Source organism: Talpa europaea, assembly GCF_964194135.1.
Source record: "Talpa europaea genome assembly, chromosome: 15".
Classification (NCBI taxonomy): Eukaryota; Metazoa; Chordata; class Mammalia; order Eulipotyphla; family Talpidae; genus Talpa; species Talpa europaea.
In genome coordinates, this window is record NC_140083.1 from 81,454,261 (window position 1) to 81,467,933 (window position 13,673).

General features: G+C 37.3%; 2 protein-coding genes across 2 annotated transcripts; both read right to left on the reverse strand.

Annotated features, from left to right (window-relative positions):
- Window positions 1-549: 549 nt before the first annotated feature.
- LOC311184947 (olfactory receptor 6C2-like) lies at window positions 550-1,497 on the reverse strand (the record flags this gene model as incomplete). Its single annotated transcript, XM_084255281.1, has 1 exon — window positions 550-1,497. The coding sequence occupies one exon, from the start codon at window positions 1,495-1,497 to the stop codon at window positions 550-552; it is 948 nt and encodes a 315-aa protein (XP_084111407.1).
- Window positions 1,498-9,064: 7,567 nt separating this feature from the next.
- LOC311184987 (olfactory receptor 6C2-like) lies at window positions 9,065-9,939 on the reverse strand (the record flags this gene model as incomplete). Its single annotated transcript, XM_084255322.1, is given in 2 exon segments — window positions 9,065-9,114; window positions 9,117-9,939. Coding segments are annotated over 2 exon segments (873 nt in total).
- Between the last annotated feature and the right edge of the window lie 3,734 nt (window positions 9,940-13,673).

Here is a 13,673-nt window from a genome sequence, read left to right on the forward strand (position 1 = left end):
AAATTTTTATTCCTGAGAAGGGAAAGAATGTTCAGTTCATGATCAATATTCATTATGCAAATTTTTCTGGAACACATCTAGTGAGTTCCCAGGATAAAGTTATACTGTAATCTTGGGTCACAGTTTCTATGAAAACCATTATTAGACAGAGCACTTTATTTAGACAGGAAAACACTATTAGCAAAATTTTGGCACTTAAAAGAAGTTATTAGAGCAATTATTAAAAGAAGTTATTAGAGCAATTATTAACTTTATACATTAGGCACAGTAAAAGATTAACAACAATACCTAATGATAAAATTGAACAATATGACAATGTACTACAATAACAGTTACATAGATGTCTCTCTCTATCTCTCTCTCTCTCTCTCTCTCTCTTTTCTCAATACCTTATTGTACATAATATTTTCAGACCACATCTGATCAGGTTGAAACCAAGAAAAGCAAAATGAAGACAGGGAGGACTACCATAGGTCACTCTTATAGATTCAGTTTCTATTCATATTTCAATGGATCCTTTTCATTTTAATTTGAGTTCTCAGTATCCTACTACTTCTTGGAATGAAATGCAAGTCTCTTGAGGGTGTCATGGAAAGACTGCTTTACTTGTTTATTTCTCAGGGAGTAAACGAAAGGATTCATTAAGGGAGCAACAGATGTAGTAAGCAGAGAAACTGCCTTATTAATGGCCACTTCGTCTTTAGCTGAGGGTTTGATATACATAAAAATGCAGCTGCCATACGAGATGGAGACCACGATCATGTGGGAAGAACAGGTAGAAAAGGCTTTTTTCCTTTGCTGCATAGAAGGCAACCTCAGGATCATCCTAATGATGTATACATAGGACAGAACCACACACACCAGGGTCATTATGAAGGTCAACACAGCACAGACTATAACCAGCTGCTCTATGTACCAGGTGTCTGAACAGGAATTCTTCAGTAGTGGGGAAGCATCACAGACAAAATGGTCAATAACAGAGTCACAGAATTCCAGATGGAGGGACAGGCTGAGGGGTGGGAGGATAATCAGGAAGCCACACACCCAGCAGCAGACTATGAGAATCCTGCAGACTCTGCTGTTCATGATGGTCACATAATGCAGGGGCTTGCAGATGGCCACGTAGCGGTCATATGACATCACGGCCAACAGGAAAAACTCTGTGGCTCCAAACAGAACAATAAAAAAGATCTGGGTAAAGCAGGCTTTGATGGTCATAGTCTTGTCCCCACTTGATATCATGTACAGGTAGACAGGGACACAGGCACTAGTGAATGAGACTTCGAAGAAAGAGAAATTTTGCAGAAAGAAGTACATAGCGGTTTTTAAATGCGCATCCACGAAGACGAGAACAATGATGGTCAGGTTCCCCATCACGCTCAACACGTATGTGATAAACAGAAAGACAAAAGCCAGAATCTCTAGCTGTGGGTCACTGGTCAACCCCAGGATGATGAACGTTGTTATTGCTGAATGGTTTCTCATCACTGCTTTCATACTCTTGCCCAATCTTCACAGAAATGCCACAGAAAATGCATCTGAGGAGTTATATCAAATATGACAGGATGAAAGAGTGGCTTTAATCAAAATTAAACTCAGTCTCAAGCTGCTCCTTTTGTAACATGAAAATTCGTCTTTCACGAAGTCCTCTAAATTTATCGCAGGGAAGGTAGAACCAGTTTGGGCACAAGTTATACTTGTCGTCTACTATATGAACAACCTTGAATCAGGCAAAAAAATAAAATCAAAAGAAGCAAAGTCATGGAGTATTTGCATAGTCTTAACATACATATAGATTTCTTATTGGTTACAAAGTGCAGTTATTATACAGTGGAGAAATTGGACCCCTTGACCTGATGACCAGGTGGATCACCCTGAGAATAACATTCCATCTATTTCACACTCCAGCTGAGAATGAGCAACTGAATCTAATCACAAGGAATGATCATAGATTCCCAAACCCAGGAGATTCTACTGAAAGAATGGGATGGAGGGAAACTAAATTCTATCAAAAATATCTATCTCAAAAAAAAAAAGATAAATTGTGCAAATGTTCCAAAGGAGGCTAAAAATTCATAGCAGCTCAAGGCAATGCCTGTCACTCAGACTGGATCCTGGAAAGAAGTAGAAAAATTCAACCAAGTATATTATTGGATCAGTGACAAAATTGAAATATAGACAGTGATACAAAATTTTTGTTATCAGTGTTAACTTTACTGTTTGGATGACAGGAAGCCTCACCAAAATTAGTGATCATGGGTGAGGTTTAGGAATAGGTGAGAGAATTACTATGGTTTTGCAAGTAAATATCTCTGTTCTTAAGAAATACATACTGAACTATTATAGTTAGGGTAAAGCTGTAAAGGGTCAGATGCATGTACTGAGACTTCAAATATGTCGTGAATTTTTATGGTGTGTGAATTATAGAAGGAAGGAAGGAAGGAAGAAATTATTATGAAGAGCAATCAATAGCAAAAGCAAATGGGTAAAATAGGACTAGGTATACCTGAATGTCATAAATTCTTGGTACAATTGTTCATTATGAAAATTTTTGTAATTTTAAAATTATTTCCAAATAAAACTTTATTATGAAAACTATCACACTGCACAACGAAGCAAAATCAGACAATTATAAACCAGAGACGTCCTGCAGGGGAGGAGGAGGGAGAGGGATAAGGGGGAGGGAGGGAGGAGCCCAGGGGACTGAGGTGACGGTGCACGGGTGCCTTAGGGAAGGAAACTCTATGGGGACGACACCTGAGGGGGTGGGGGGAAGCAAATATTGTTTAAAAATGAACAATGATGTAAAAAATATATATATAATAAAAACGAGAGATTTTTTAAAAAATCAAAAAAAACCTATCACACTGCATTACTACCTAGCACTTCAGTTTTCTGCTCCATTTAACAGCAAATTCTCTGCAAAGAATTACTTTCACTCTGCTCTGGATGCATCTAGTCACTGTGGACAAGGTCACCTGTTCCTAAGCCTCACCCATGATCACTAATTTTGGTGAGGATTCCTGTCATCCAACCACTCAATGTATATCAGTCTTTTTCAATTTCTTCCTAATAATTAACAGTTTGAAATTATCTATTTTCTCCCTCCCTTACCACCAACTATATGTTCTACTTGGGAAAGAAACTTAAATGTCTGATACTCTCGTTTTATACACAGCACTGAGAACAGTGTCAGAGTTTTGCATGACAAATTTTGTTGAATTGTCAGGTTTTGGCCTTTTACAACCAGAATAACTTATACAGACACATTAAATGAAACAAAGAAATGAATCTCTAGTAGTAGGATTTTTTACTTTTGGAATAGAATGCATGAGAACACTGTATAATCCCTGGTGGCCTAGGTATTAAGGTTCAGCACTACCACCATGAAGGACCACCACAGAGGCCTGAGTTCCATCCCTGGCCAGGGAGCTACCCACATGGCACAGCAGACCTCTCCTGACTCACCCGCTGCTCCCCTCAGCAGTGGATTTCAGTCTGTCTGCCTGTTCTGTTCCCCACTCTGTCTCTGGTGAATCCTCTCAAGCCCCACACCTCTGGCCTGTACCCCAGTTCTTGTATGCATAAATAAAATCTTTTTAAAAAAGCAAAAGAATGCATGAGAACATTTTTGGAGATGGTAGATAACAGAAAGCCTTTCATGAGATTTTTTTTTTGCCAATATCTATAGTACTAAATAATACTGTATAATAACATTAATATTAGAATTAATTAATATTTTATAATCCATTCAAATGAGGAAGAAAAATGACCAAATGTTCTGGATATTTCTCTGAGCCATATCTTCCAAGCATATAATTGATGTTCTCTATCTTAATCTAGTTTCTATCTACTTAGTTTATTTATAAATGTAGTAACTGATTGATGAAGTAATGAGACCAAAGACCAACTGCACAGCCACTCAAGAACTGAGCAAGAACAACATAAAAGTTGTTATCAAATTTTTGACATTGGCCTAGTCAACTCTTTGCTATCTTCAGTCAAACTTTTATGTCCCCTCTGTCCAATGCAGTGGACATTCACCACATGTTGATCCCTTCAAATGTGGCTCATCTGATTAAAACATGTAACAACTATAAAATACACACAGCCTTTATAAAACTTAGTAAGAGAAATTAATATAAAATATCTCATTAATAATTTTATAATTAAAACATGTTGAAGTAATATTTGAATATATTGAGATTAAAATATATAAGTAAACTTAATTTCACACTTCTCACTTTTTTAATGGCACTATTGAAAAATTTTTAAATGCAAATGTGGCTTGCATGGAATTGCTGTTGACTGGAGTTGTTGTGAGATTCCATGTCTTCTCCCATTAGAGATTAAAAATGGATCCCCATAGGGCCCAATTAGTTCAGTGCTTTAAAAGCCTTCACTGTCTTTTATTGTTTCCCACAAATATCGTGCAAGTGTATGTTCCTTGCATTAAGGAAATAGAGCTCTTTTTTATCTTTGTGAATTGAGTGAGTAGTATCATCTCCCATTACGTGGCGTTCCCTGGTACAACGCCAAGCTTGCAGGTACTGTTATTGACAAATAGCAGAGGAAACAGCTACTGTCCTATACTTTCCTAACTAGCCATTTATGAGACAGCTAGTTAGTATATAGGTGATGCTAATGGTGAAAGATGGAAGTTTTTTTAAAAATCAAATCCTTACCGTCAACAAAAATGGAATGAATATACAGTGAAATATTATATAGAGTGAGATGTGTTATATACAATAAGACTTACATATCCTCTCCATCTGTTACAAATGGCAAGTGACCTTACCTAACACCTGACACTTGCCTGATAGTCTTCATTATTTCATCTGCAGCTGTAATTCCAATAACGTCAGTGAAACTCCATTTGAAAGAAAAGATGCCAGTGGGATCATCTAATTGCATTTCTAAACCCTTGCCCTTAGGCGTCCACACTCACTATGATTATACACCTGGTTTCTGAATTACAAGTTTTACTTTTATTTTTAAATTAAAAAATATTTCTGTGCACTCTGGGAAACTGGAGAGAAACTAACAAAGTTCAGACACAAGAGGGAATAAAAGGTCTCTCACAAGGTGCGGAGGAGCACAGCGGACATGGTGGTGGACGTGGTTCCTGGGGGTGGACTTGGTGGGGTAACAACACCTGAGGGGGGAGATCCTGTCCTTCTGATACACAAACAATGATGTAAACCAAAGTTTGTTTGTTTTTTTTAAAGCAAACCTCTCTAGCTCTGCACAAGTAGGTGTTCTGACTTTCCATGGGCAAACAGATTTGTTTTGAAACATAAAGCATTTGTCTGTTATTGCTAGAATCAAGTCCAAATCTCTTAAAATAATTGGCCTCAGTAATAGAAGTATGATCAGAATTCATGAATTACAATTTGTTGTTCCCGGCTGTCAGGCCTCACCATGTCACACACACACCATCCACCACAGATCTTCATTACACGAGAGGAAGGAGAATGAAGGTGGAAATCACAAAGCATGGCTGAACTGACTTCAGACCAGTCACTTCACCACGGGCCCGTTTCATCCCATGCTTTAAAAAAAATTAGAGAGGAAGAGGGTATAGGAGATCTCCAATTGGAGGACCAACTGAGGCAAAATGGATCATAACTGAGAGAATAAATGAAATTGCCCTGGAAAAAATAATACAAAACAGAGACTCACTACTCAAAGCACATATAACCCTAATAAATTCCTCGAGCATATCTCTCATTGATAATTTTCTAATATTGCTCAGATAACACTAGCTTTTTATAAACCTGCATAGACACTTTATGAGGGGAGGGGGGCTGGGGGGAGGGATTGGGGTCAAAATAAAGGGGTTGCAATTGTTAAAAAAAAAAAAGAAAGAAATAGCCCACATATTATCAAAAATAAATAAATAAATAAAATATTGAGTATGTTCTAAAAAAATGTTTCTCTTAAATTCAGTGAAAGCAAACAACTAGCAACTCAAAATGAGAAATTCTTAGGTGTAGATGAGTAGGTTAAAAAAATGCAAAAGTTTACATAAATACAAGTTTTTACCATTTAAAAGACAAAAATGACATATGTATCCTGGAAAAGTATAAATATATATATTTTTAACAAGTCCAAGGAGTCTCAGTTAGTTTTAAATTGAAAGATCCAATGCACCATTGTTTTAATAAATTCATGCAATAGGAAAAATTTTGGAAGATTAATATGTCCATATTATATCAAGTTGAAGGCGTCATACTTTCTTCCAAAAGCCAACTCTCACTACTTCCTAAGCTATTTCTTCCTCAGCTGTCTAAGAATGCCTGTTCAGATTTAGACAAACTTACCCAAAAATCAAACTGCCTGGATGAGATGTAGAGTTTTTTACTTCTATCTCAGCAAATGCATGGACTTTCACACCCTGTTCTTGTAACCTGAGTGAAGAGTCACTCACGTGGGCAAACAGATCTGCACATTAAAGATGCTCTTTATTCCCCCATCTAGATTATTATGCAGAAAAAAGTGGAAACAAGAGGCCCTTGGTGACTCTGAATCAAAACTCTAATGAATCTAAAATGCAATTTATTTTCACAAAACAATCCCAACCCAAGTACCAAAGGGGCTAATGTCCTTGGAGAGAAGAAGGTGGAGTAATAACTGGGCATAGAAAATTAAGTTTCTAATTACAAATCAAGATTATTCTTCATTGTTTATTTACATATAGTTTAAGCAACACAGTGAATTAGAATATAGCCTTGTGGCCTAAAAATACATGCATAATACATGTATAATGTAGAAAAATTCAAAAGTAAGCAAGAAAAGCTGAAAACTCATACACACTTAGACATTTGGAGGTAAACATTGTTTTGGCCCTTGTCCTCCCGAATGTCCCCATGTATATACACACATGTAATCTAAGTATAACATTATATGCAGCATTATTATTACTTACTTTTCTACAGAAAATACATGTCAAACACCAGGCCAGAGGTGTGGGGGGGTGAGAAGATTCACCAGAGACAGACTAGGGAGCAGAACAGACAGATCTACTGAAATCCATTGCTGAGGGGAGCAGCGGGAAGACAGGAGAGGTCTGCTGCGCCATGTGGGTAGCTCCCTGGCTGGGGATCGAACTTGTGTTGCAGAGGCTGGGGATAGCTTCATAGTGCTGAGACTTAACCCCTTGCTCCACCATGGAGGCCCCTCAGTAAATTTTTCTTAAATCAAACTTCAAATTACCTCATTAGTAAAATATGTTTCTCTGAGACAACATCACGTGTTGATATTAACACAACTTTGGAGTCATATAAAATGAGATTTGATTGTGACCTTATAAAATGATTTCACTTCCATGAATTTCATTTTCCCTTACCAAAAACAAGATTTTGAAATTATCTTGTAAATATTGTGTTGAGATTTAGCAATAATATGTAAAATGCCAGACACTTAACAAATTGAAAACCATCTTCCTTAGTCAAATTACAGTCTCAGCATTATTTATACATGAAAACTTCTATCATTCATATCATACTCTTTGAAAATACAACATATTTTTACTGGGACTCAATTTATCTTTGATTCACTCTTTGAAAATACTATCCATGCAGACATACAGGAGAAAAAAAATGCAAAATTCCAAAGCTTGAAGATTTTTCATTCACCTCATGGCACCATTTCAGGCGTCAGTTCTCTCATATGTCCAATATGCTGTCCCTTGGCCTTCCTACACCAGCAAGAGTTGGCAGTGCCCTACTCGCCTGCTGCCCAGGCAAAGCACTATCCCTGTACCCTATTTTTTTAATATCTGTTGTTCGTAACATATCACCACAAATTTCAGTAGATTAAATCATTTTCCATCTCTCTTAGTTCTAGGAAAGGATGGAGATAAAGGGCTTTCCTCACACAAGTCTTCTTAGTTACAACTGTTGGTAACAGGACGTGGAGGCGTGTGAAGACTCAACTGAACTAATGTCCAAAAATGTTCTCAGTCATGCGTCCCCACAGAGAAAGGTGTCTCTCTCTACACAGCCGCTCTGCAAAACTATTCAGCTTCCTCACTGCAAAGCAATCTCGGGGTGTTTGAGTTCTCATGTGACTCCTGGATTCTTCAGGAACATTGTTCCAAAAGAGAAGGTGGAAGTTCCAAGATTCTAATGACCTATCCGAAGTCATGTAACTTCATTTCTGCCACATTTTAATAGTCAAAATCAAGTCATAGATCCAGTTAAGATTACAAAGCAAAGAAGCTAGATTATCTGCAAGCAGACATAAAGATGTGTGGTTGACTAATAATCCATCACAACCATGAATCTGAACATACCGTCAAGAGAAAATAAGGTACTTGCAATCAGTTTACCTTTTTACATTTGCATCCTTTCCAGAATCCAAGTCCCTCTGGTCCTCACAGTTTCATCACAATTTGATATCTTTAAATCAACTATTTTGGGTTTCCCAAGTTTTGCTAGCTCTATTTTAGAATAATTATTCAGAAGTCTATGAATGATCAATAAATACTATTTGATTACATTTTTATGCCAACATATTTTGTATATATATTAAACAATATAGATTTCAAGAGGTAAACAATATTATTATTATTACTCTGTGCAAACCCACATATTTACTGTGAGGCATCATTAAGTAGGGTTGGAGTTGAAAGCAGCTTTAGATTTCCTAAAGGTCAGTGTCCTTATGCTCTTGGAAAGAAAGCACATTGAAAGAGGCTATGCTGCAGGGAGGGGAAAGCAGTGACATGGACAGAATAGAAACAACACTACGAATAATGACCAGTGCTTATTTGAGAAACTGAAAAAGAATTGACTGAATGTAGGTTAGGGAGACATAGAAAACTGAATCAAGAAACATCAATCTGCATAATACTGGCTCTGGCAGGGGTCTTTCTCAGACTTTCTCCCCAACTCTATTGCTCCTAAATATTTTGAAAATAAACAATCTCTTAGCTAAATATCTATCCATAAGCTGATAACTTATTTTCTCTTTAAATTAAAATCCCAATTTGATAATCTATTACTTCTTGGAAATAAATGCAATTCTTCTGAGGGTGTCATGGAAAGACTGCTTTACTTGTTTATTTCTCAGGGAGTAAATGAAGGGATTCAATAAGGGAGCTATAGATACAATCAGCAGAGAAACTGCCTTATTAATTGCCACTTCGTTCTTCGCTGAGGGTTTGATATACATAAAAATGCCGCTGCCATACATCATGGAGACCACGATCATGTGGGAAGAACAGGTAGAAAAAGCTTTTTTCCTTTGCTGCATGGAAGGCAACCTCAGGATCATCCTAATGATGTATATGTAGGACAGAACCACACACGCCAGGGTTGGCATGAAAGTCAGCACAGCACTGAGTATAACCAGCTGCTCTATCAACCAAGTATCTGAACAGGAATTCTTCAGTATAGGGGAAGCATCACAGGCAAAATGGTCAATAACAAAGCCACAAAATTCCAGATGGAGGGCCAGGCTGAGGGGTGGGAGGACGATCAGGAAGCCACACACCCAGCAGCAGACTATGAGAATCCTGCAGACCCTGCTGTTCATGATGGTCACATAATGCAGGGGCTTGCAGATGGCCACGTAGCGGTCGTACGACATCACCGCCAACAGGAAAAACTCTGTGGCTCCAAACAGGACAATAAAAAAGATTTGGGTAAAGCAGGCTTTGATGGTCATAGTCTTGTCCCAACTTGATATCATGTACAGGTGAGTGGGGACACAGGTAGTAGTGAATGAGACTTCCAAGAAAGAGAAATTTTGCAGAAAGAAGTACATAGCAGTTTTTAAATGCGCATCCACGAAGACAAGAACAATGATGGTCAGGTTCCCCATCACGCTCAACACGTATGTGATAAACAGAAAGACAAAAACCAAAATCTCTAGCTGTGGATCACTTGTCAACCCCAGTATGATGAACGTTGTTATTGCTGAATGGTTTCTCATCACTGCTTTCATACTCTTGCCCAATCTCCAGAAATGTCATAGAAGATGCATCTGAGGAGCAATGTCAAAATATGACAGAATCAGACAGTCTCCTTTCACCAAGTAAATTGAGTCACACACATGTCTTTCCTTACGTAGATGCACTGGGATGTGATGGGGAAATTCCCTCAACACCACTGAGATGTGCTGCAGGGATACTAAGCTTATGGACAGTTTCTCTTGAAAATTCCTGCTACTGAAATTGTGACAACATGCCAGGATCTCCAGATTCACAGCATCATTTCCAAATCATTGTTTTCAAATTCATACTTTCGTTGTGAATTCCTATTGGATAGGAGTGATCCCATTTGATCTATACTTTACAAGTTAGTCTCTTAATTACAAAACTTTCAGGTGTTTTTAGTGTTTTTTAAATAGATTTTTTTTTCATAGTATAGGATGTCTCTACTCAGGTCAGTCACAGAGTTTCCCACCACCAAGTTGCCCACAGTCTCTACCACACTCTGTCAAAATTCTTCCCCACCTCTTCTTACTCGCCCCCTCATCTCCCCAGTTACAATACTTCTGAACTCAAAAGCTCAATCCTAAAATTCCTTTGCTCCTATTATGGTACTTCATGGAATGCATATAACTGGAGGATGGTGGTTTTGCCCTTCCAGACTCTCCAGATACCTCACCTAGAAACAGACATTACAGTTCATATATAAAGGCCAAGTTACATTTTTCCCAAAAAGTCATTTGATAGCCATTTTGTCTGACTTTCTCTAAGTTTCTATATTATTCCCTTATTTTCTATTTCCATCCTCAGCAGAAAGCTTTGATGCACAATTAAGTTAATCTCATTTGTAGACCAGGATTGAAACGTATAAATAGCTGACGGACATGCAGACATAACATGGTTCCCTTCTTATGACCGCAGAAGTGGAATCTGTATTTCAGCAAAGCAGAATTTAGTGTACATGGACCTTGGAAATGTTTGTCTAGAATCAATGATATCTTTGTCAAGTACAAGCTGAATGACCTGGAGCAAGTCCCTCAATCTGTCTGTGCTCCCAGCTTTCTGTTCTGTAAAATGGGGATAATGGGAATAGGACACTGCAGGGTTGCCAGGAGGTTTCAATGAAATAAACTATGTAACATGCTTATGATAACACTTACCACACATTAATATCATACACATATTGGCTATAAGTCTTCTTATTTTCTGAAGCCAATCTCTTGTCATCTCAAGAAGGCTCTCACCTCTACAGACAGGATCTCACACTCCACAACCTCACTCTGTCTTTCTTGCATAGACAATGTCTTCCACATTTCCAGATCCATCAGAAAACATTCTCTGGTGTTTCCCTTTAATAACAAAAAATGATAGACGTGCTATTAAGAAATGACATATCTAAAAACAAAAAGAAATGACACAACTACAAGTACACCCTTTACATAGGTCTGACCTTAGAAGGACATGAATCTATGTATTCAAAAATAAAAGGTCATATCCACCAAGCAGATAATTGACCTCTTTGGACACAATTTCTACCTGCTCAGTTTTATCTTCAAAGTGATGTGAACACTAATACCCAACAACCTGGTAACTCAGAGTCTGAGCAATAGCAACACAACAGTTGCTCTTAAAGTAACCTACTGAATGACATTCATATATTCAACTCTTTGCTGTCTTTATTCAGTGATCCGGCCGCCAGCGCCCACCCAGAGCTACTAGCAACATGGATATTGGCCACTTGAGATTGGCTGGTCCAAATTGAGATGTGTAATACTCTGAAATAAACTTCATTTTCAAGATCTGGAAGACAATTACATAATGAAGTTACCACCTACAATTTCATACTGAAAACATGTTCAGGTATATGTTAGAATTTTGCATCCATGGATTTAAATAAAATATTCTATGAAAATTAAGCTCACCTTTGGAAACAACCCAAATGCCCAAAAATAGATGACTGGATCAAGAAGATGTGGTACATATATACCATGGAATATTACTCAGCATTCAAAAAAGAAAAACACATGCAATTTGCAGCAACTTGGATGGAGCTGGAAGGGATCATGCTCAGCGAAATAAGCCAAAAAGAAAAAAAAAAAAAAAAAATACCGGATGGTCTCACTCATAGCAGGAATCTAGAAAACTTAAAGAAGGGACCAGGAAAAAGAAGAACTATAAGAAAGTGAAAATCAAAATCAACAAAAAACTATGAATCAGAGACACTCTATGGTGGGTAGAGGGCGGGAGGGGAAGGATTGGGGTCAAAATAAGGGGGTTGCAATTGTATGGGGAATATAAAAATAAAATTTATTAAAAAAAATTAAAAAATAAATAAATAAAATACTAAAAAAAAAGAAAAGAAAATTAAGCTCACCTATTTCTTTTTACCATTTCTGTGCAAGATCACAGGTTTTTGAAACTGCAAAAAAATTACACTTTATTTCTATGGCGCCATACCTCTAGGTCTTCAAGCTCTTTAATATAAGGATAAAAAATAAGGATCTTTTCACAAGACAAATTAGCTTCTTTTCTGACTTTCACACTGTTTGAATGTACCTACAAATGTCTATGATGTAATTATATGAGCTGTGAGATGAGAAAGCAAAGACCTTTGTCTTTGTGAGGTGAGTAGTAGCAGCTGCCCCAGTGCAGAGGCACTGCAGGACTCCGCCTGTTACAGACACCAGCTTGCAAGTAGGTGATACTGATACTGGAAGAGGGGGGATATTTAGAAAATGGAATGTTTCCTATTGGTCATTGAGATAGATGGGATATTAGTAGATAGATAATACATAAATGAGAGAGGGAGGTAGATAAAGGGAGAGAAGAAACAGTAGAGAGACAGATTAGTATGGTCTTATCTTTATGTCCATCAACTACTCTACCTGGGATTGTACCAATTCTATAATCAACAAAATTAGTTCTGCCACATTTTCAGTCTATGAATAGGTTCCTATGCTCTATGTATAATCTGAAAGTGACTGACACTCAATGAACTATCAAAAACATACAATATTAAAATTTACAATTTATATATTTCACTGGAATAAAACAATCACAAATACCTTCTCTATAAATTACATATTAAAACATACCTGACTTAAAAACATTCCAGTGAACACCTTTAATATTGTTTCACCTGGAAACCATAACTCAAATGACCTTAGAGAACCTCACAATGAAAAAAACAAGATCATCACATACATATACCTACATGGCTTCTGAATTTAGAAGAAACGCCAATCTACTTAAAAATTAGGAAATAGATCCATGTACTCTGGGTAGCTGAAAGGAAGATAAAATTTCAGAGGACAAGGAGTGGTTAAGAAGCTTCTCTGACTCTGTGAAAGAGTGTTCTGGTTTTCTCTGGGCAGAACCCCCGTGACTCTGTTTCCCTTATCTGCAACAGGTGTGAAGACAAGTGACTAAAAAAGTCCTCAGAGGCAGTGATTCAAAAGTGTCTAATTAACTTAAAATGTAATTTAGCTTGAAAAAAAAAAAATCACCGGGGCAGGCACCCATAGGGGCAATGTCCTGGGAGAGAAAAAGATGCAATGATAGCAATTTTAGTCCAAGCCTAGGAAGAAAGATTACAAAAATAAATCAGATATCCAGTCTTCCTTACTAGTGTTTACACTGGTTGTGCAATTCAACGAGGACAGCATTCCTGTTTACAGTACACACATACTTACATTTAATATAGAAAAATTAATACACAAAATAGTGTAAATGTGGG